Source organism: Elephas maximus, chromosome 2 (assembly GCF_024166365.1).
Source record: "Elephas maximus indicus isolate mEleMax1 chromosome 2, mEleMax1 primary haplotype, whole genome shotgun sequence".
NCBI lineage: Eukaryota > Metazoa > Chordata > Mammalia > Proboscidea > Elephantidae > Elephas > Elephas maximus.
Window position 1 is genome coordinate 72707815 of NC_064820.1, and position 23682 is coordinate 72731496.

Here is a 23682-nt window from a genome sequence, read left to right on the forward strand (position 1 = left end):
ATGCTTTGAAAAATGGAAGCAAAATTGTGATTTGATGGGGGTGGTGAGGAGGAGGGATTTTATGGCTTGATTTTTATAGATTTTGCCCAAAGACTCTTTATCTTACATCTTTGAGGCTAGTCTCCTAATTTCATAGTTTTTCCTTTATCATTCCCCATAAAAGTAAAAGTAGGCAAGTGTGGGATCCATTAACAGCCTTGTCAAGACACCATTTTGTATGAGATGCTGCTTAACTCATCTGACCACTCTGGGCAATATTCAGGTCACTTCTACCCACCCTAACCTTTCTAACATTTTTTGGAACACAGATGTAGGATTAGTTGATGATGACTAAACCCACGATCTAATAAGAACTCTCAACCTTACTGTTAATTTAAGCATAGCTCTATGGAGTAATTCACAATTAATATATATGCAGCAGGAACTGTTATTATTTTATATTTCCCCCTCACTGAAGAATTGCTGAAAAACTCAGCCGGGTACGCCTTAAAAACAAGTCTCTGTTGTAGTCCAGGTGAGGGTACCTCCTAATTTGCATCATCCAAGATCTGCTGATTGTCCTATATGAACCTAACCTGGTTTTCTCCCTTGTGCTTAAGTTATGGAAAATCTAGCTCTACCTATACACTTGCTCTGAGTTTATTTTCAGCAAGTTTAGGCATCATTGATTACATTGCTATAGAGATGTTGCTGCTTTCAGTGAACTCTGCAAAACGCCTGTCTCTAATTACTAGTGAAGAATGACTCTTGCTCTTTGCTGTGGTACCCTGCAGTTTTCTGGTTCTTTAACCTGAGCACCCTGTGTTCCCTGGCTGGTATCCTCTGTGTTCTGCCCGTTGGCATTCTGGGTATGCTGTGCAGAAGAGAGGAGTTAAATTTTGCTCTGGTTAAACAAGAGAATAACTTCCTGATGGGGGTGTGAGCTGAGAATGGGTTTTCACCCTTAAGTATAAACTTGGATACCATGACATTCATCCTACTTCTGTGTCACCACAGCACCCTGGGCATGTCTGTACTGTCATAATCTCTGAAATATCTGCCTCATCCACAGACTAGAGTGCAAACGTCTGTGTTTTCTTCACTTTATACGTTCAGCACCTGGTTAGTGGGTACACAATCTCATTAAATTAAACTGCTGTCAAACAGCTGAAGAATCTACTTAGTTATTTGTGCTCTGCATTTTGCTATTTAATCACTTCACCCCTCTCTTATGCATCACTGTTATTCAAACAATATTAGGTACTGATTCACTCCCAGAAATGAATTTTGGTGTCCTTGTATCCTACCCCATGGAATATTGTCACTGATTCACATATAGAAACTCTGTTTTCAAAACCCTAATTCAGGAACATGGTCTGACCACAAACTGTTTTTCAAATAGTAAACTTATTTCTATAAATAGATTAAAAAAAAATAAAGATCAGTTGAAACTTAGTAAATTTATTTCTATAAATAGACTTACAAAAATGTAAAGATCAGTTCAAGTTTGAATTTCTGGTTGATGATTATCAGCATTAAATAAATACATGTAATGTCATTGGGATCATATTAGTAAGGATAAACCCAATTATGCTGGCAAACAACAAACAAACGAATCTTAGTGGTTTAAAACAATAGGGGTTTATTTCTCACTCGGGCTACATGTCCCTCTTGGCTTGCTGGAGGATCTGTTTCATACCATCTTCATTTAGGTGTGTAGGCTGTTGAAGCCTCCACCATCTGAAGAATTGCTGATCCCTGAAATGCTGAAGAGACAATGGTGAATCACATGAACTCTTAAAGACCTTTACCAGAAAATGGCATACATCATTTCAGCTTATATTTTCTCAGTCAAAGCAAGTCACGTGACCATTCAAACTCCAAAGGGATAAAAACGCAATCTTACCCTGTGGCCAGAAAGAGGAAAATAAAAAATAAGTGGTATACAGAATTAATGGCTATCACAGTCTGTATTCTATGATCAAATATTTAGCTCACTCTCTTTTTCTCTGCTGTTTGACCTAATGGCACCCATTCTAGGAAAAAGAGGACCAGGCATGGAAAAACCCAGACTTTAACAAAAGTAAAAGTGGATGAACCAAAGGCAGGAGTGTCCAAGAGAGAATGGGAACCCACTCTGGGATAGTCTGTCCAGCAGACAAGAGACTGAATTGCAAAGAGGCAGCTTGGTCTTAAATCATCGGGCTGGCCACTTGGGTTCAGATAGGCCAGAGGTTTACCTGGGAATTCAGATAAGTCAAACAGGCATAGAACACTTACAAATGTAATTGTACATCAGAACAGAATAGGAGTGCCACTAACCTATAGGCATCATCAAAGAATTTTTTTTTATCTTAGAACAGACTCGTCTGCTTTCTTTTATATCCTCATCTAAGGAGGATAGAACAAGGCTCATATACATTGTTTGAAGGCAGAACATGAAACGAAAATCCATAGTGCACTTACTTCACCTTAATGAAGCCCAGGAAGCTTCACAGAAGCTCTTTTACTTGAAGAAATTATTCTTAACCTTTTTGAGCCATGCATCTCATTAAGATTATGATGAAGCAATTCAATGAAAGGATCGACTCTTTAACAAATGAATCTTCCTTTAAACGTCACACTTTATTTTTTAAAAAAAAACAAACTAAAAATGGATCTTGTAATTAAAAGTGTAAAACTACAAAACTTTCAGAAAAACCATAGGAGAATATCTTCAGGATCTAAGGCTAGGCAAAGAAAAAAAAATTAAACTTGACACAAAAATATGATTTATAAAAGGAAAAATTGATAAAATGAAGCTCATCAAAATGATTTTTTTTCCCTCTGAGAAAGATCCTTTTAAGAGAATGAAAAGACAAGCTACAGACTAAGAGAAAGTATTTGCAAACCACATAATCTGACAAAGAACTAGTATCTAGTCTATAGAAAAAATTCAAAAGTAAAGCAAACAAACAGTCCAATGGTAAAATGGGCAAAACAGTTGAAGAGACATTTTATCCAAGAGAATACAGACGTGGCAAATAAGCAGACAAGGAAATGATCAATATTATTATCCATTAGGTAAATTCAAATGAAAACCACAATGAGATGTCACTACACACTTATCAGAATGGCAAAAAAAAAAAAAAGATAGTGACAATACCAAATGCTGGAAAGGATGCAAAGAAACTGGATCACTTTGTAATGCTGATGGGGAGGTTAAATGGTAAAGCCACTCTTGAAACACATTTTGCCAGTTTCTTTTAAAATTAACCATGCAACTAACATATTATCTAATAATTATACTCTTGGGCATTTACCCTAGAAAAATAAAAACTTGTGTTCACACGAAAACCTGTACATAGATGGCCATAGCAGTTGTATTTATAATAGCCAAAAGGAAAAAACCCAGACATCTTTCAAAGAATGAATTTTTAAACAAACTGGTACACCCATAAGATGGAATACTAGCCAGAAATAAAAAGCAATGAACTACCGATACACACAAAAAATGTGGGTGAATATATAAGAAATTATGTTGAGTGAAAAAAAGCCAATCACAAAAGATTACATACTATATAAATACATTCATACAACATTCTTAAAAAGACAAAATTATTCAATGTAGAAAAGATTAGTCGTTGCCAGGGATTAGGTGTCAGGAAGAAGGTGGTTATGGATATAAATGGGCAATGTGAGGGATCTTCAGGGTAATTAAAGTGTACGGCACTGGGGTTATGTATTGCCTCCACCACTTGTGTGTCGGGTTGTCCCGCTGTTGTGGCTTGCATGTTGTTGCAATGCTAGAAGCTATGCCACTGGTATTTCAAATACCACCGGGGTCACCCATGATGGACAGGTCTCGCCTGAACTTCCTGACAAAGACAGACTGGGAAGAAGGACATGGCAATCTAATTTAAAAAAAAAAAAAAAAAAAGCCAGTGAAAACTTTGTGCATAGCAGCGTAACATTGTCTGATATAGTGCCAAAGATGAGCCTCTGAGATTGGAAGGCAAGGACTAGGGAAGAGGTGCCTCCTCAAAGTAGAATCGACCTTACTGATGTGGATAGAGTCAAGCCTTCAGGACCTTCACTTGCTAATGTGTCATGATACAAAAAGAAACACCTGCAAACATCCATTAATAATAATAGGAACATGGAATGTATAAAGTATGAATCTAGGAAAATTAGAAGTCATCAAAAATGAAATGCATAAATATCAATATCTTAGGTTTTAGAGAGCTGAAATGGACTAGTATTGGCTATTTTTAATCAGACAATCATATGGTCTACAATACCAGGAATAACAAATTGAGGAGGGATGGCATCACATTCACTATCAAAAAGAACATTTCAAGATCTATCCTCAGGTACCACACTGTCAGCGATAGGATAATATCCATATGCCTACAAGGAAGACCAATTAATACGACTATCATTCAATTTATGTACCAACCACCAATGCTAAAGATGAAGAAATGGAAGAATTTTATCAACTTCTGCAGTCTGAAATTGATCAAATATGCAGTCAAGTTGTATTGATAATTACTGGAATGTGAAAGCTGGAAACAAAGAAGAAGGATTCTTACTTGGAAAATACAGCCTTGATGAAAGAACAATACCAGAGATCCCATGATAGAGTTTTGCAAGACCAACAATTTATTCATTGCAAATACCATTTTTCACAACATAAACAGTGACTATACACATGGACTTCTCTGGATGGAATACACAGGAATCAAACTGACTGCATCTGTGAAAAGATATGATGGAGAACACAATATCATCAATCAGAACAAGGCCAGAGGCTGACTTCATAACAGACCATCAATTGCTCCTATGCAATTTCAAGTTGAAGCTGAAGAAAACTAAAACAAGTCCACGAGAGCCAAAGTATATCCCACCTGAATTTAGAGACCATCTCAAGTATAGATTTGATGCATTGAACATTAATTGGTGAAGACCACATGAGTTGTGGGATGACATCAAGAACATCATGTATGAACAAAACAAAAGATCATTAAAACTACAAGAAAGAAAGAAAGGACCAAAATGTATGTCAGAAGATACTCTGAAATGTAGAGTAGCTAAAGGGAATGGAAGGAATGATAAAATAAAAAAACTCAAGAGAAAATTTCAAGGGTGGCTTGAGAAGACAAAGTGAAGTATTATAATGACATGTGCAAAAACCTGGAGATAGAAAACCAAAAGGGAAGACCATGGGCAGCATTTCTCAAGCTGAAAAAAAGATGAAGAACAAAGTTAAGTCTCGAATTTCAATGTTGAAAGATTCTATGGACAAAATATTGAACTACTCAGGAAGCATTAAAAGAAGATGGAAGAAATACACAGAGTCACTGTACCAAAAAGATTTGATCAATGTTCAACCATTTCAGGAGGTAGCATATACTCAAGAACTGATGGTATTGAAGGCAGAAGTCCAAGCTGCACTGAAGGCATTGGCCAAAAACGAAGCTTCAGGAACTGACAGAATATCAATTGAGATGTTTCAAAAATGGGTGCAACACTGGAGGTGCTCACTCATCTATGCCAAGAAATTTATAAGTGAGCTACCTGGCCCACCAATTGGAAGAAATTCATATTTATGCCTATTCCAAAGAAAGGTGTCTTAGGCTGTGTTCTCTGGAGATCCAAAACCAGTAAAGAGTATAAATAAATATATAAGGAGAGAGATTTATATCAAGGAAATGGCTTATGTGATTGTAGGGGCTGGAATGTCCCAAGTCCATGGATCAGGATAGAGGCTTCTCTTTATTCATGTGGCCACATGCAGCTGGTGAACCCAAGATCAGCAGGTCAGGGAGCAGGGCTCCCCCTCTCAGGCTGTGAAGATCAACAAATCCCAAGATCTGCAGATAAGCTGATAGCTCAAGTCCCAAGAGCTGGAGGTCAGATGAAGAGGAGGCAGCTGCAGAATCCAGAATAAGCAAAAAAGCCAGAACGTCTGCTTATATTCAGATGCAGGCCACGCCCACAAGGAAACTCCGTTTCAACTGATTGGCTACTCACAGCAGATTCAGTCATGGGAATGATCACATATAAACACTGAGAATCATGGCCCAGCCTAGTTGACACACAATCTTAACCATCACAGTCCACCGTTTGTCAACTTGGCAGATATACGCATCTCCTTAAACCATACAGAATCTCTGAATAAAGACAATTATAAAGTCATACTTGTGCCTAACACGATACAACTAACATGGGTACAACCGAAAATGCACTAGCCCCATTTACATCTTATATTTTATAAGTGAAGAAAACAAAAATATTTGATGCAAGTGTACAAAGCAGAAATACTCATAACAATTACAGTACTCGTTTCTGCAACTGGTCACATGGCCATAATTCGTATTTGGAAATACCTTCTTCCACTACCCATTATGTATTCCCTTTGCCCTCAGCAAGCACCTCAGCTGGTCATGGTTCTTTGCCTAATGGGGTGACCCAAACCTTCTTTCCTGAAAGGTCTGGATCATTAGTTGTGTCAGAACTGAGTTGCTGTAGTTTTACATTGACTTTAATCACAGGGCATGGTAGTACTAAGAGATGCCCTAAGGGGCCACCTGCATTCCAGGTGTACTACTTCCATTATGTAATATCAATTTGGTAACCAGGATCAATCACTTCGGCCAGTATGGTAACTCCCTTCTTTACCTGTTGATCCAGAGGCATAAGGAGCCCAGAGAGGCCAGGTGGCATTCTTAGCTTCCAGTTCAATGGAATCAGGGATGTATCTCCAGGTGGAAGCTTTCCTCCCTTTGAAACTAAGACCTCTAGACCTGTAGAGCATAAGGTTGTGGGGACAGGAAGCAAAAATCTTGCAAGCGGGTCACTAGGAGTAATAGTGAGTGGTGTCACTCTCATTTCCATTCTTTGATTCCTGGACCCATGAATCCTGGCTATGGGAGAAACAGAAACATATATTGGACCCTGGTTTAGAGCATATACAGCCTCCTGGAGAACATTGCCCCAGCCCTGAAAGGTATTGCCACCTAGCTGGCACCATAATTGTGTCTTTAGAAGGCCATTCCATCATTCTAGCAAGCCAGCTGCTTCAGGATGGTGGGAAACATGGTAACATCAATGAATTCCATGAGCGTGGGCACACTGCCACAGTTCATTTGCTGTGAAATGAGTTCCTTCATCTGAGGCAATGCTATGTGGGATACCATGATGGTAGATAAGGCATACTGTAAGTCCATGGATGATAGTTTTGACAGAACCATTGCATGCAGGGAAGGCAAATCCATATCCACACTAAGTGTCTATTCCAGTAAGAACAAAATGCTGTGCTTTCTGTGATGGAAGTGGTTCATTGTAATCAAATTGTCACCAAATTGCTGGCTGAACCCCTTGCGGGATGGTGTCATGTTGGAGATTCAGTGTTGATCTCTGCTGCTGGTGGATCGGGCACTCAGTAGTGGCTGTAGTCAGCCTTGGTGAGTGGAAGTCACCTCCATCCCTGTTACTGTGGCCACTTTGTTCATGAGCCCATTGCTCAACGATGGGAGTAGCTAGGGAAAAAGGATGACTGGTTTCCACAGAATGCACCATCCTATCCACTTGATTTTTAAAATCAACCTCTGCTGATGTCACCCTTTGGCAAACATTCACATGAGACACAAATATCTTCACTTCTTTGGTCCATTCAGAGAAGTCTTTCCACATACCTCTTTCCCATGAGTTCTTGTCTCCAATTTTCCAATCGTGTTCCTTCCATATCCCCGACCATCCAGCCAAACCATCAGCCATAGCCCATGAATCAGTATACAGTCTCACATCAGGCCATTTCTCCTTCCAAGCAAAGTGAACAACCAGGTGCGTTGCTTGAAGTTCTGCCTACTGAGAGGATTTCCCTTCACTACTGTCCTTCAGAGAGGTCCCAGAAAGGACTGTAGTGCTGCCTCTGTCCACTTGCGAGTGGTGCCTGGATATCATGCAGAACCATCTGTAAACCAGGCATGGGTTTTCTCTTCTTCAGTCAACTGATCATGAGGAACTCCCCATGAGGTCTTAGGTGCAGACTGGGAGATGGAAGGCAATGTGACAGGAATGGAGACCATGGGCATATAAGCCACTTCCTCATGCAGCTTACTTGTGCCTGATCTTGTATATACCACTTCCATTTAAAGATGAAGCACTGCTGTGGACATCCAACTTTATGAATCTGTGGGTCAGACAACACCTAGTTCCTGATGGGCAGTTCAGGCTGCATGGTGGCTTTGTGTCCCATGGTTAAGCATTCAGTCTCTAATAAGGCCCAGTAACAAGCCCACAGCTGTTTCTCAAAAGGAGAGTAATTATCTGCAGAGGATAGCAGGGCTTTGCTCCGAAATCCTAAGGGTCTGCACTGTGATTCACAAGCAGGGGCCTGCCAAAGACTCCAAGCAGCATCTCTAACTGCCACTGACACTTCAAGCACCATTTGATCAGGTGGATCTTATGGCCCAAGTGGTACAGTGGCTTGGATAGCAGCCTAAACCTGTTGCAGAGCCTTCTCTTGTCCTAGGCCCCACTCAAAACTAGCAGCTTTTCGAGTCACTTGATAAATAGGCTGGGGTAGCACACCCAAATGAGGAATGTGTTGTCTCCGAAATCCAAAGAGGCCCACAAGACATTGTGCCTCCTTTTTAGTTGTGGGAGCAGCCAGTTGCAATAACTTATCCTTCACTTTAGAAGGAATATCTCAACATGCCCCACACCACTGGACCCCTAGAAATTTCACTGAGGTAGAAGGCACCTGAATTTTTGTGGGATTAATTTCCCACCCTCTAGCATGCAAATGTTTTACCAAGATAAGTCCAGAGCCATTTGACACTTCTTCCTTACTAGGTCCAATCATCATAATGTCATCAAAGTAATGGGCAGTGTGACGTCTAGTGGAAGAGAAAAGTGATCAAGGTCCCTTTGGACTAAATTATGACACAGAGCTGGAGTGTCAATGTAGTGTTGAGGTAGGCAAGTGATGGTGTATTGCTGGCCTTGCCAGCTGAAGGCAAACTGCTTCTGATGGTCCTTCAAAACAGATATGGAGAAAAAGGCATTGGACAGATCAATAGCTGCATACCAGGTACCAGGAGAAGTATTAACTTGCTCAAGCAATGAAACTACATCTGGAACAACAGCTGCAATTGGAGTCACCACCTGGTTAAGCTTTTGATAACCTACTGTCATTCTCCAAGATCCATCTGTCTTTAGCACAGGCCAAATAAGCGAATTGAATGGGGAAGTGGTGGGAACCACCACCCCTGCATCCTTCAAGTCCTTTATGGTGGCAGTAATCTCTGGAATCCCTCCAGAAACGTGGTATTGCTTTTTGTTTCCTATTTCCCTAGGTAGGGGCAGTTCTAATGGCTTCCACTTGGCTTTTCCTACGATAGTAGCCCTTAGTCCGTTTGTCAGGGATCCAAAGTGGGTGTTCTGACAGTTGCTGAGTGTATCTATTCCAATTATGCATTCTGGAACTGGGGAAATCACTACAGGTTGGGTTCAGGGACCCACTGGACCTACTGTGAGATGGGCATAAGCCAAGACTCCATTAATAACTTGACCTCCATACGCCCCTACTTCAGGCCATAGTGGGCCCAAAATGATGTTTTGGGCCTCCTGGAATTAGAGTCATTTCAGAGCCAGTATCCAGTAATCCCTGAGAGCCTTGATTATTTCCTTTTCCCCAATGAATAGTCACTCTTGTAAAAGGCCGTAGATCTCTTTGGGGAAGGCTGGGAGAAAGATTAACAGTAAAAATTTTTGTCAGTGTATTGGGGTCCTTCCTCAAGGGGTCACAGCCTCCCCTTCATTCAAGGAGTTGTGGGTCTTTAAACTCACTCAAATCTGGGAATTGATTGAGGGAATGTGACTGTCTATTCTGGCAATTCGAGTTAGATTGCTGTTTACCTGACCTAGAATTCATCTGCTTGTACAAATCAAGTAAGTATTTAGTAGATTTCCTATGTATTTCACTCCAAGGAACACCATGATTATGTAGCCAACACCGTAAGTCCATACAAGTCAGACTATTCTGATTACTGCTTTGACTCCACTGTCCATTACTGTAACCAGGCCCACCTTGTCTTTGTCGATTGAGTGCAGCCGTTTGGCCCCTACTACCAAGGGATCCAATCAACCCCATTGCAGTTAGGTGTCTTAATTCAGTTAAGGGTGTTCCCACTGTCAAATCTGAATTACATAGAATAGCAGTTACAGCAGTCTTCAAGGATGCTGGAGCTCCCATTACAAGTTTGTTCCTCACAGTTGTGGTAAAAGGTGTGTCCTCTGGGCACTCCAGGTATGGGTCTGTGGGTCTAACCTGATAAATCTACTCTAGCATGCCAATTTCCCTAAGCCTTTGTATACCTTCTTCAACTTGATTTAGTGTACACTACCTCATAATCCATGCTTCGGCAACCAAGCCAAATAAACTATTAGATTCTTTCCTAATTTCTCAAGCTGAAACACTGAATGAAGAATCTGTGCTTAGTGGGCCCATATTTATAAACTCAGACTGATCCATCTTTATGCTCCTTGCACCATTATCCCACACACTTAATAGCCATTCCCACACATATTCCCCAGGTTCTTGAAGCAGTTATTTTGGAATATAGTGTACCTTCTCCTGGGTCACACCTGGTGCTTCACCTTTTGGGGCTCACTGGGACTTATGTCTAGTTATAGGTCTAGAAGCCAAAATCAGTAGCGTGGAATTATTTTGCGAACATTCAGCATTGTTTTGTAAAGCATCTGCCTCGGGCAATGACTCAGGCAAGGGTTCTTTAGAGGCAGCTAGGCTAGGGCTAATCTCATTTGATAGGAGTGGAGATGCTAAGGGTTTTTTGGGCAGGGTGGTTTAGCAGACAAACATGAAGTAGTCTCTTCAGATGGGAGTGGTTCTGCTGGCAGGAGTGATTCAATGGAATTTAGGGGCTCATTGTCTCCAGTTTCCTGGTTATATGCCCATATGTCCCCATCCCAAGTTTCAGGATCCCATTTCTTCCCAATCAATGCCCTTACTTTAACTTCAGACACCTGTCGAGGTTGGCAATTGAGTTGGCATTGTAATTCAGCCACCCTTACAACAAGGCTCTAGTTTTGGTTTTTGGCAATTTCAGCTCTGTTACTACAAGAAATAAGGCTTTCTTTCAAAGCACAAATGGAAGCCTTAAGGCCATTTATGTGGCACTTGAGCTTTGACTCTGAAGCCCTGAGTGCATCTCTTATTTTTACCAGTTTGTCTAGCAAAAGTAAGACCAACCAACTAGCCTCCTTATATTTCTCATTTTGACAGAACTATAGAAATATGTCACACTTGTGTTCACCTGGAGCCTTGCCTGTCACCAATACCTGATCTACTGGTGGTGATATTTTGTGCAATTGTATTGACTCTTCATGCCATGGATTAGCAGCGCCCTCTTTACTGCTAGAAGCAGAGTCATTAACATCTTTAAGACTAGCCAGACTTGAAAACCAATTTAGAAAACTCATCCTTACAGTTTTGTTTCTCTAGAACCACTCTTGGTACTAAATGTTCTTACATTGGGTTCTCTAGAGAAGCAAAACCAGTAAAGCGTAAAAATATGTACAGAGAAATATTTACACCAAGGAAATGGCTCATGAGATTGTAGAGGTTGGAACATCCCAAGTCCACGGATTGGGATAGAGGCTTCTCTTTATTCACGTAGCCACAGGGGCTGGCAAACCCAAGACTGGCAGGGCGGAGACCAGGGCTCCCACTCTCAGGCTGTGAAGATAGATGAATCCAAGATCTGCAGATAAGCTGATAGCTCAAGTCCCAAAAGCCAGAGATCAGATGAACAGGAGGTAGTCGCAGGATCCAGAATGAGCAAAAAAGCCAGAACATCTGCTTATATTCAGATGCAGGCCATGCCCCCAAGGAAACTCCCTTTCAACTGATTGGCTATTCACAGCAGATTCAATCATGGGAGTGATCACATATAAACACTGAGAATCATGGCCCAGTCAAGCTGACACACAATCTTAGCCATCACAAAGGGTGAGCCAACTGAATGTGGAAATTATCAAACAATATCATTAATATCGTGCTCAAGTAAAGATTTGCTGAAGATCATTCAAAAACAGTTACAGCAGTACATCAACAAGGAACTGCCAGAAATTCAAGCCAGATTCAGAAGAGGACATGAAGCAAGGGCTATCATTGCTGATGGCAGATAGATCTTGGCTGAAAGCAGAGAAAACCAGAAAGATGCTTACCTGTGTTTTATTGACTATGCAAAGGCATTGGACTGTGTGGATCATAACAAATTTTGGATAATATTGTGAGGAATGGGAATTACAGAACACTTAATTGTGCTCATGGGGAACCTGTACATAGACAAAGAGGCAGTTGTTTGAACAGAACAAGGGGATACTGTGTGGTTTTAAGTCAGGAAGGGTGTGCCTCAGGGTTGTATCCTTTCACTGTACTTATCCAGTCTGTATGCTGAGCAAATAATCTTTGTAGCCAGACTACATGAAGAAGAACGGGGCATTAGGATTGGAGGAAGAGTCATTAATGACCTGCATTATGCAGAGATACAACCTTGCTTGCTGAAAGTGAAGAGGATATGAAGCACTTACTGATGAAGATCAAAGACCACATCCTTCAGTATGGATTATATCTCAACATAAAGAAAACAAAAATTCTCACAACTGGACCAATAAGAAGCATCATGATAAACAGAGAAAGTAATGAAATTGTCAAGGATTTCATTTTCCTTGGATCCATAATCAATACCCATGAAAGCAAAAGTCAAGAAATCAAACTATGCATTGAATTAAGCAAATCTGGAGCAAAAGACCTCTTTAATGTTAAAAAGCCATGGTGTTTTTAATTGCCTCATATAAATGTGAAAGCTCAACAATGAGTAAGGAAGACCAAAGAAGAATCGATGCCTTTGAATGATGATGTTGGAGATGAACGTTGAATACACTATTGACTGCCAGAAGAACAAAAACAAAAAATGTGTCTTGGAAGAAGTACAGTTCCAATGCTCCTTAGAAGCAAGGATGGTGAGACTTCGATTCATGTCCTTTGGACACGCTATCAAGAGGGACCAGTCCCTGGAGAAGGACATCATGTTTAGTAAAGTAGAGGGTCAGTGAAAAAAAGAGAAAGACCCTCAAGGAGATAGATCACCACTGTGGATGCAACAATGGGCTCAAACATAGCAACGATTGTGAGGGTGGCAGTGGACCAGGCCACCTTCGAACAAAGGGTCACTTTGAGTCAGAACTGTCTCAGCGGCACACCTAACACCAACCGCAACATATATTGACTGTATCAATGTCAATATTCTGGTTGTGATATAGTAATATAGTTTTGCAATACTTTTGGGAGAAACTGGGTAAAGGGTATGCAGGATCTTTCTGCATTATTTCTTACAAATACATTTGTGGTTCAACGATTACCTCAAAGTAAAAATATTAACAACCTATACTTCAAATTTTTCTATTTCTGTCTCTTTTTTGGTAAATAGTGATTTTCACAGAATTATTCCATTTCTATGTTATCAAATTTATTGACCAAGTTGTTTGTAATATTGTCTAATTATCCTTTTAATATCTGTTGTGTCTGCAGTGATGACTTTTTTTAGTGATACAGTAATTTCTGAGGGTATTTTCCCCTCTCTTTTTTTTTTTATTTTTGCTGAGTCTTGCAAAGTGTTTACTAATGTTTTTGATCTTTCAAAGAAACAACTTTTAGTTTTGTTGGTTTTCTATTTTCTTTTTTATTGATTTGCTATTATTTTTATTCTTCTGTCAAAAGTCTGTCTCTGAGAACAGACCCTGTAATGGAGCTTGGCTTGCAGGGTATTTAATAGTGATCGTCACCTGTGGAAAAGAGGAGGCTAAAACCCCACTGGTCCAACTGTGATTGAGGCCTGACAATGCTCTGACAATCCTCTAGGTGTATATACACAGTGTCAAAGAGAAAAATTAAGATACCTTACTTCGACTTTAAGAATCAAATACCATAAAAAGCCTGACCCAAACTGCAAAAGCATTGACTTTTTTTTCTTTCTCCAGAAGTTGTTTGGTAGCTATATAAATTTGTCTTTTCCTGCTAGAAAAAGAAAACCAAACCAAACCCATTGTTGTCGATTGAATTCCAACTGATAGTGACCCTATAAGAGTAGGTATGACCTATAAGGCTTTCAAGGTTATAATCTTTATGGACACAGATTGCCACATCTCTCTCCTTGCAGAGTATCCGGTGGGTTGAACCGCTACCACTTCACAACCAGGGAAAAAGATAGTCAACAACAAAACCATTACTTGGTGATTTAATGAAAAAGACTCTAGGCTTACTTAATTTAAATTACAAAAGGTCTCTTGAAAGCAAGTAGATAAAAAAAAAACAAATCTATTACAGAGAGTTGAGTCTGACTCATAGCGACCATCTATAGGACAGAGTAGACCTTTCCCATAGAGTTTCCAAGGCTATAAATCTTTAGAGAAGCAAACTGCCACATCTTTCTCCCACAGAGCAGCTGGTGGATTCAAATCGCTGACTTTTCAGCTAGCAGCCGAACACTTAACTTCTGTGCCAATAGGGCCAAATTTTAGCAGCCAGGCTAGAGACCACTTTGTGACCAGATGTCAGCTGATCCCAGTAAAATGGGAAGGACAAGATTCCATCAATCATGTTAACATTAACCAATGGTTGCTCTTGTATTCTTCTCCCTCTTTGTAAACTTTATTGTAACTAGCCTACTTTGAGCCATTTGCTTTTTTTTATAGAATAAGAATGGTCTCCCTGCATGTAGAATAACTGCTCAGAATAAACCTTATGTTTTAGTTTCTTTGAGTTTTGATTATTTTTACAGCTGTCTTTTTTTTATATAGGCTGTCAGTATATAGGTTGTTAGGAGCACCCTGCATTGGTCTGAAACGACTGAACCTTTATACTTCTACCTCAATCAGTCACTGGATGGGGACCTTCAAAGAAAGGTGTACCCTTTGGCAAAGAGGATGCCAACAATTGAGGCAAACTTTGAAGGAACTGGTCAGACAGGGACTATCCACTGACAACTTGAACACACAATCTTCATTGACATTGACAGGGGATCTGGGCATATCTCTGTGTCTATAGTTTTCTTCTTTCTTTGAGAATACTTTTCTTCTTTTACTAGCTATTTTAGATGGTCACTTAGATCGTTGTTTTTAAGCCTTTTTTTTTTCTGATATAAGCATTTAAAGTCAGTATATTTCCCTCTAAACACAGCTTTAGCATTGTCTCACCGATTTTGATCCATTGTTTTTTCATTATTTTTTTACTTCAGAATATTTTCTAATGTCCAGTTTAGCTCAATATCAACAGTCAGAACAAGGCCGGGGCCAACTGTAGAACAGACTGTCAATCACTCACGTGCAAGTTCAAGTTGAAGCTGAAGAAAATTAGAACAAGTCCACAAGAGCCATAGTATAACCTTTAGTATATCCCCCCTGAATTTAGAGACCATCTTAAGAGTAAGATTTGAGGCTTTGGACATTAATAATTGAAGACCAGACGAGCTGTGGGATGACATCAAGAACATCCTACATGAAGAAAACAACAGGTCATTAAAAAGACAGAAAAGAAATAAAAGACGAAAATGGATGTCAGAAAAGACTCTGAAACTTGCTCTTGAACATTGAGTACAAAAAAAAAAAAAAACCAAACCCAGTACCATGAGTCGATTCTGACTCATAGTGACCCTATAGGACAGAGTAGAACTGCCCCATAGAGTTTCCAAGGAGCACCTGGTGGATTCAAACTGCTGGCCCTTTGGTTAGCAGCTGTAGCACTTAACCACTATGCCACCAGGGTTTCCTGAACATTGAGTAGCTAAGGAAAACAGAAGAAATGATAAACTAAAAGAGCTAAACAGAAGATTTCAAAGGGCAGCTCAAGAAGACAAAGTATTATAATGACATGTGCAAAGACCAGGAGTTTAAAAAAAACAAAAGGAAAGAACACACTTGGCATTTCTCAAGCTGAAATAAGAGAAGAAAATATTCAAGCCTCAAGTTGCAATACTGAAGGATTCTATAGAGACAATATTAAATGACACAGGAAGCATCAAAAGAAGATGGAAGGAATACAGAGACTCACTTTACCAAAAAGAATTGGTCTATGTTCAACCACTTCAGGAGGTAGTGTATGATCAGGAATCAAGGGTACTGAAGGAAGAAGCCCAAGTTGCACTGAAAGCATTGGTGAAAAACAAGGCTCCAGGAATTGATGGAATATCAATTGAGATGTTTCAACAAACAGATGCAGTGCTGGGTGTACTCACTCATCTATGCCAAGAAATTTGGAAGACAGCTACCTGGCCACCTGACTGGACGAGATCCGTATTTAGGCCTATTCCAAAGAAAGGTAATCCAGCTGAATTTGGAAATTATCAAACAATATCATTAATATCACACTCAAGTAAAATTTTGCTGAAGATCATTCAAAAGGAGCTGCAACAATGCATCAAGAGGGAACCGCAAGAAATTCAAGCCGTATTCAGAAGAGGATGTGGAACCAGGGCTATCACTGCTGATGCCAGATGAATCTTGGCTGAAAGCAGAGAATACCAGAAATATGTTTACCTATGTTTTATGTTTTATTGACTGTGCAAAGAAATTTGACCATAGATCATAACAAATTACAGACAACATTGTGAAGAATGGGAATTCCAGAATACTTAATTGTACTCATGAGGAACCTGTACATAGATCTAGAGGCAGTCATTCGGACAGAACAAGGGGGTACTCTGTGGTTTTGTCAGGAAAGGTGTGCATCAGTGTGTATATTTTCACCATACTTATTCAATCTGTATGCTGAGCAAATAATGGGAAAATCTGAACTATATGAAGAATGGGGCATCTGGATTGGAACAAGACTCATTAACAACCTGTGTTATGCAGATGACACAACCTTGCTTGCTGAAAGTGAAGAGGACTTGAAGCACTTACTGATGAAGATGACCACAGCCTTCAGTATGCATTACACCTCAACATAAAGAAAACAAAAATCCTCACAACTGGACTGGTAAGCAACATCAGGATAAACAGAGAAAAGACTGAATTTGTCAAGGATTTCATTTTACTTGGATCCACAATAAACACCTGTGGATGCAGCAGTCAAGAAATCAAAAGACACATTGAACTGAGTAAAATCTGCTACAAAAGACCTCTTTAAAGTGCTAAAAAGCAAAGATGACACCTTGAAGATTGAAGCGCCTGACCCAAGCCACGGTATTTTCGGTTGCCTCATGTGCATGTGAAAGCTAGACAGTGAATAAGGAAGACCAAAGAATAATTGATACCTCTGAATTATGGTGCTGGGGAAGAATATTGAATATACCATGGACTGGCAAAAGAAAGAATAAATCTGTTTTGAAAGAAATACAGTCAGAGTGCTCCTTAAAAGCAAGGATAGCAAGAATAAAACATGTCACATATTTTGGACTTGTTATCAGGAGAGTTCAGTCCCTGGAGAAGGACATCATGCTTGGTAGATAGCAAAAAAGAGGAAAACCGTCAATAAGATGGATTTACACTGTGGCTGCAACAATGGGCTCAAGCGTAACAAGGATTGTAGGGCTTGTGCAGGACTGGGCAGTGTTTCATTCTGTTGTACATAGGGTCACTATGAGTCAGTACTGACCCGAGGGCACCTAACAACAATATTCACTTTGACTTCTTCTTGACCCATGTATTATTTAGAATTATGTTATTAATCTCCAAATGTCTGGGATTTTTTAGCTATCTTTTTGTTATTGATTTCTAGTTAATTGCATATGTGGTCAGAGAACATACTGTGGATAAGTCAACACTTAGGCATTTACTAGGAATTATTTTAAGGGACCAGTATATGGTTATGTTGTTTATTGTTTCATAATAAACTTATTGTGCATTTGAAAAAGTATATATAGTCTCCATTTGTCAGTTGAAGTGTTATATTAATCAGGTTAAATTTGTTAATAGAGTTTTTCAAATCTTCTATATATTGCTCTTTTTAAAATATGCTTATTTCATCTTTGACTGAGAGAAAAATCTCTGATTATAATGGTGGATTAGTATATTTCTCCTTTAAATTCTGTCAGTTTTGCATCTTATATTTAAACTATGGTATTAGATGTATATATATTTAGCCTTTTCATGTCTGTTGGATAAATTTATCATTATATAATATCCCTTTTCAGTGCTAATATATTTTTTCCACCTTTTTACTTTTCTGTAATTTGTATTTTCATATTGAAAGTGTGTCTTTTGCAGATAGTATATGCTGAACCGGAAACCCTGGTCATGTAGTGGTTAAGCGCTACGGCTGCTAACCAAAAGTTCAGCAGTTCAAATCCACCAGGCACTCCTTGGAAACTCTATGGGGCAGTTCTGCTCTGTTCTATAGGGTCGCTATGAGTCAGAATTGACTCGACGGCAATGGATTTCAGTTTATACACTGAATCATTAAAAAAAAAAATCCATCTTTGTAACCTACATCTTTTAATTATTTAGGGTTTTTTTTTTGTTTTGTTTTTAACATTTAAGATAATTGCTGAGCTGGTTGGATTTTAGTCTCCATTTTGGTTTCTATTTTTCTCATCGTACTTGGCTATTTCTTTCATGCCTTCTTTTGGATTAATCAAGTATGTTTGGTATTCTATTTTACATATCTTGTTGATTTTTTATTAACATTTTTCTATTTCCATTTAACATTTATACTATATATTAAAATATGCATTCTTAACACAAACTACCTTGAATTAAAATTTTATCTTTTCACAAATAATGTAAGAACCTTTCAGCTCCCACCCTTTTTGTTATTATCATCATGTAGTTTACTTTTACATTTGATGTAAACCCCACAGAACATTTTAATATTTTTGCTTTAAAAGGTCTTTTCTAAAAAGCAAAATTTTTCTTTTGTATTTACCTACACTTTTACTCTGTTCAGTTCTGTTTGTTTCTTTGTGCAATTCCATTCTTCTATCTGGTATCATTTTCCTTCAGTCTGAAGAAATTCATTTAGTATTTTTTGTAGTATGGTTAGGATGACAGTTAATATTCTCAACTCATCCCTTTTCTCTAAAAATGCCTTTATATAGGCTGCATTTTTGAAGAATATTTTTTCATTTTACTTGGATCCACAGTCATCACCCATGGAAGCAGCAGTCAAGAAATCAAAAGATGCGTTGCATTGGGCAAAGGACCTCTTTGAAGTGTTGAAAAGCAAAGATGCCAACTTGAAGACTAAGGTGTGCCTGACCCAAGCCATGGTGTTTTCAATCATATCATATGCATGTGAAAGCCGGATAATGAATAAGGAAGACCAAAGAAGAATTGATGCCTTTGAATTGTGGTGTTGGCAAGAATATTGAATATACCATGGACTGCCAAAAGAACAAACAAATCTGTCTTGGAAGAAGTACAACCAGAATGCTCCTTAGAAGCAAGTATGGTGAGACTGGTCTTACATACTTTAGACATGTTGTCAGGAGGGATCAGTCCTTTGAGAAGGACATCATCTTGGTAAAGTACAGGGTCTGCAGAAAAGAGGAAGACCCTCAATGAGACGGATTGACACAGTGGCTGCAACAATGGGCTCACACATAACAACGACTGTAGGATGGCGCAGGACCAGGCAGTGTTTCATTCTGTGGTACATAGGGTCGCTCTGAGTCGGAACCAACTTGACGGTACCTAACAACGACAACATTTTTTTCTGGGTATAAAATACCCGCCTAGCAGTTTTATCATCTGGTATCACCTTAAAACTGTTATTTAATTGCTTTTCGTCTTCCACTGTTTATGTTACAGCATCAGCCTAACAATAAGCTTTATTGTTGTGCCCTTAAAAATAACACTTATTTTTCTCAAGCTTTTGGGGTGGGGGAGGTGATGATGTATTTAAAGAAGAAGTATTTATTCATAAACTCCTGCTTCCTCTAGGTAAAAAAAAAGAAAGAAAGAAAATCACTTCACAGGGCACTGAATAAGTTCAACAGCATCTATATAAGCGGCAGTAGGGAAGCCTTTCAGTCTCGGTAACGTTAGGGAATCTCTTGGAAAGGAAATTAAGAGGCATAGGCTATAGGCATGAGGTGCGGTTGTACTGAAAAATGCCCATGAATAACAAGAGAAACCCCAAACAGTTGCTGCCTTGAGTCCGTTGGTCTGCAGTGGAGCAAACGCAGTAACGATCTGCCTACATGACCTTGGAAATAATACAAGCTATTTCTAGGGCTGTTGCAGGAAGAAAGCAAAGTAATTATAGGGATCTGAGGTAGCACATAAGTTTTATTTGAAACTATACATAGAGAGAATTCCCCTTTGCCTGTGATATGAGTTGCAAATGTATTTCAACTCCCCTCTGTTTTTCCTTTGTCATTTGATTATATTCTCAGCATGAAGACGTAACTGATATTTCTGAAGTCAAATTTATTAATATTTCATTTTTTACTTCAGATGTTGTTAGAAATACTTTCCCCATTTCAAGGTTGTAAAAGGAATCTCTGATGTTTTATTTCTTTTTTTTTAATTTCTATTTTTTGATCCATTCTGGATGAATTCTAGTATAAGGTGTATAAGACAGATTCAATTTATTTTCCCCCAAATTTATTTGCCTCCATACTATTGTTTGAATAAAGCATTTTTCCATCAGTGATTTGTAACCACTTCTATCATTTACAAAATTCCTATATATTTTTTATTTATTTATGGACTTTCTATTATATTGTGTCATCCTGTCAGTCTATTCAAATACTCACAACTTCGATCTAATTTTGCTATTATTAGTAGCTGTGCTACTAATTTTCATGAGCATATTGGCAACATCAAAGCAATAGATAACACTGGTATGATTAGCGGCCTGCGCTACTAATTTTCATGGACATAATAGGCATATCATATTAAATAGATAATATAAAAGTTGTCTATGAAGATAGGCTGAAGGAAAAATTTCAGTTCAAGAACAGGTTGGAAATTATTTCTTTCAAAAGGATTTAGATCATATTGTCATATTCCTCATTGAGAAAAGGGCAGACCTTTGCTATCATCGCAGGTTACTGGGTTCAATCCCCTTGCACTAGGGGATTGTGTATCCTCAGTTGTGAGTTCAACTGAATAAGACTGATAATAGTCAATAAAATTTCTTGCAGGTACCCTAGACTGGTTGAGTTCTGAGTAGCTTAAACTACAGTTAATTGGTGTTTTGGTTCAATGCCCTGAGGAACCAATGCCTATCTTAGATCATACACTGAAAAAGCAACATCTGATAAAAGCTATCCTGAAGGGAGTTATTTAAAGGTGCATTGAAGATTTTTCTTCTTGGTCTTGTCTATTCTTAAAAGTTGATGGCGATTGAAGTAAAAAACATGCACACCAAATCTACAAACATCACAAAGCTGAAAGAGGTAACTAAGGCATTGTATGTCAAAAAAATACGAGTGCAACAGGCTATCACTAAAAAAAGGGTGAAATCAAATAGAGACGCATGTAAGTTCCTGAATTTAGGGTACAAAAGGGAGCAGCTGTATGATTATGGGTTTAGAGTTGTGGATTGTGGAGAACTTGCATAAATGACTTTTACTGAGAAAGCCCTCAGGATTTGGGTGGACTACCAGCTTAGAATGAGCCAGCAATGTGATTGGCTGACACAAAATACAAATGGCATCTTAGGTGGTGTCTGTTGTTGTTATTATTAGGTGCTGTCGAGTCAGTTTCAACTCATGGTGATCCTATGTACATACAACAGAACGAAACACTGCCTGGGCATGCACCATCCTCACGATCATCGTTATGCCTGAGCCCCTTATTGCAGCCACTGTGTCAATCCATCACATTGAAGGTCTTCCTCTTTTTTGCTGACCCTCTGCTTTACCAAGCATGATGGCATTAAAAGATATTTAGTTTCCAGAAGATAATGGTCCTATGGTAAATGACATTGCCCAGACCACAGCTGAGGACACATTTTAGGAGAGATCCATCGGAGAGCAATTAGACATAAAAAAAAAAAAGACATAAGCAGTGTGTTAAAAGAAACTGAAACTGAGTGTGAAATGAAGACTTCATCCAAACTGTGGTCACATGGAGAAGAAATTATACTTATTCTATATAGAATCATAGCTCAGAACCAGGACACATGGGTTATACCTCCAAGAGAAAGATTTTTAATTTAAGAAAAAGAAGACATTTCCTTATTTCAAAGTAGTAAGTTCCCAGTGATGGAAGTGAACAAGCACAGGCTGGATGACCATCTACTGGGGGTGTTATTGGGGAATGGTAACCTTTCTGCATTGAGTGGGGGATTGCACTAGATGGTCTCTAGTGCCTCTTCCTATTCCAAAATTCTGTGATGGGCAGCTGACGGGTTAAGTAGAAAATATTTATTTAAACCGTACACTTGAGAGGCTTAGTCACTTGAGTGCCACACATGTTGAATTGATCAGAGCTTTATTCCCAGAAATAGAGAACAATTCAATTGATTCATGAAAGTTAAGGACTGACAATAGCCCTAAACTTCATCTAATCCAGCCCCCTCATTTTATGCATGTAGAATTTGAAGCCCAGAAGAGCCGACTTGCCTAAGGCAGTGATTCTCAAGGAATACTTGTCTCAGAATACCTGTGGGAATTTTTCCATAACCTGCATTTTAACAAATATCACAAGTGATTCTGTCCACATTAAAAAATCACGGGCCTAGCATCACAATGTTGATTACTTAGAGTCTTGGGGAAGACTCAGGGCTCTAAACTCCCAGTTAATTATACTTTTGTATTATTTTGAAGTTATTTTAAATAGCCTGTCTTTGAAATAAAATCTGTTACCTATTAAATTCCAGAGAATGGAATGTGGCATCCGATGTGAAGCCTCAAAAAGATTATAGAATCTGGTCTTCCAGTAGTAAAAACGAAGCAACATAGTCATCTCATCTCTTTGTCTTATACTCACGATCTTTAACTAAGGCAGCCAAATAATTTGTCCTCCAAACTTGAACGATTTTTAAGACTGAAAGAGCTGCTATTAATAAATATGCCTGGACAATAGGTGTCAAATAGAACTGTCCAGGCAACACAGGATGTATTATCACCCTATCTTTAACTGTCTGGGCCCACCATTATCTTTTCATATATAGAGGAAGACAATCTTCACTGTCACAACAAGGCAATTTCTGAAAGACCAGCTTGGAAAGATTTGCACAAACAGGTGTCCAATAAATATTTGACTGAGCAAACAGATTGATTTAGGGAGGTACAGAGCCAAGTTTCATGCAAACCATCCTCTACAAACTAATTTCCTTAGAAACTCAGCCTTAAAAATGGAATTGTGTTATTAATTATAATGTGTATAAAAATGGTTTGGAAAATGTAAACAAAGCCAGTCAAATCAGGGTAAACCCCAAGGACAGAGGTGGTGAACATTTCCTTGATTATAAATATAGAAAACGTTGGAGCAAGCCTCCTTATCCTTGACAATGGAACACAGTTAGCTTGTCTCTTTGATTTGAACTGGTCAGAGGTTGGGCGCTGTGTTCAAAGTCAAAAAACAAAACAATACCTGTTTTACAGATATTTGCATGTTAGATACATTAACATATTTCACAGCATTTTAGAGTGAGACTGACATAATTGAACTAAAGTGATTCAGCTGTTATTTTTCTAATTAAGTCAGATTTTTTTTTTTATATGCACAATTAGAAATAGTCTT

At 38.8% G+C, this 23682-nt stretch overlaps 1 protein-coding gene across 1 annotated transcript; it reads right to left on the reverse strand.

The window, feature by feature from the left end:
• Positions 1 to 730: 730 nt before the first annotated feature.
• Positions 731 to 9628, reverse strand: LOC126066510 (uncharacterized; the record flags this gene model as incomplete). The annotated part of the gene is given in 7 exon segments (XM_049867637.1): positions 731 to 853; positions 2116 to 2219; positions 6765 to 7877; positions 7880 to 8091; positions 8127 to 8850; positions 8853 to 9555; positions 9557 to 9628. Coding segments are annotated over 7 exon segments (3051 nt in total), but the record flags the coding sequence as incomplete, so codon positions are not given.
• Positions 9629 to 23682: the final 14054 nt, after the last annotated feature.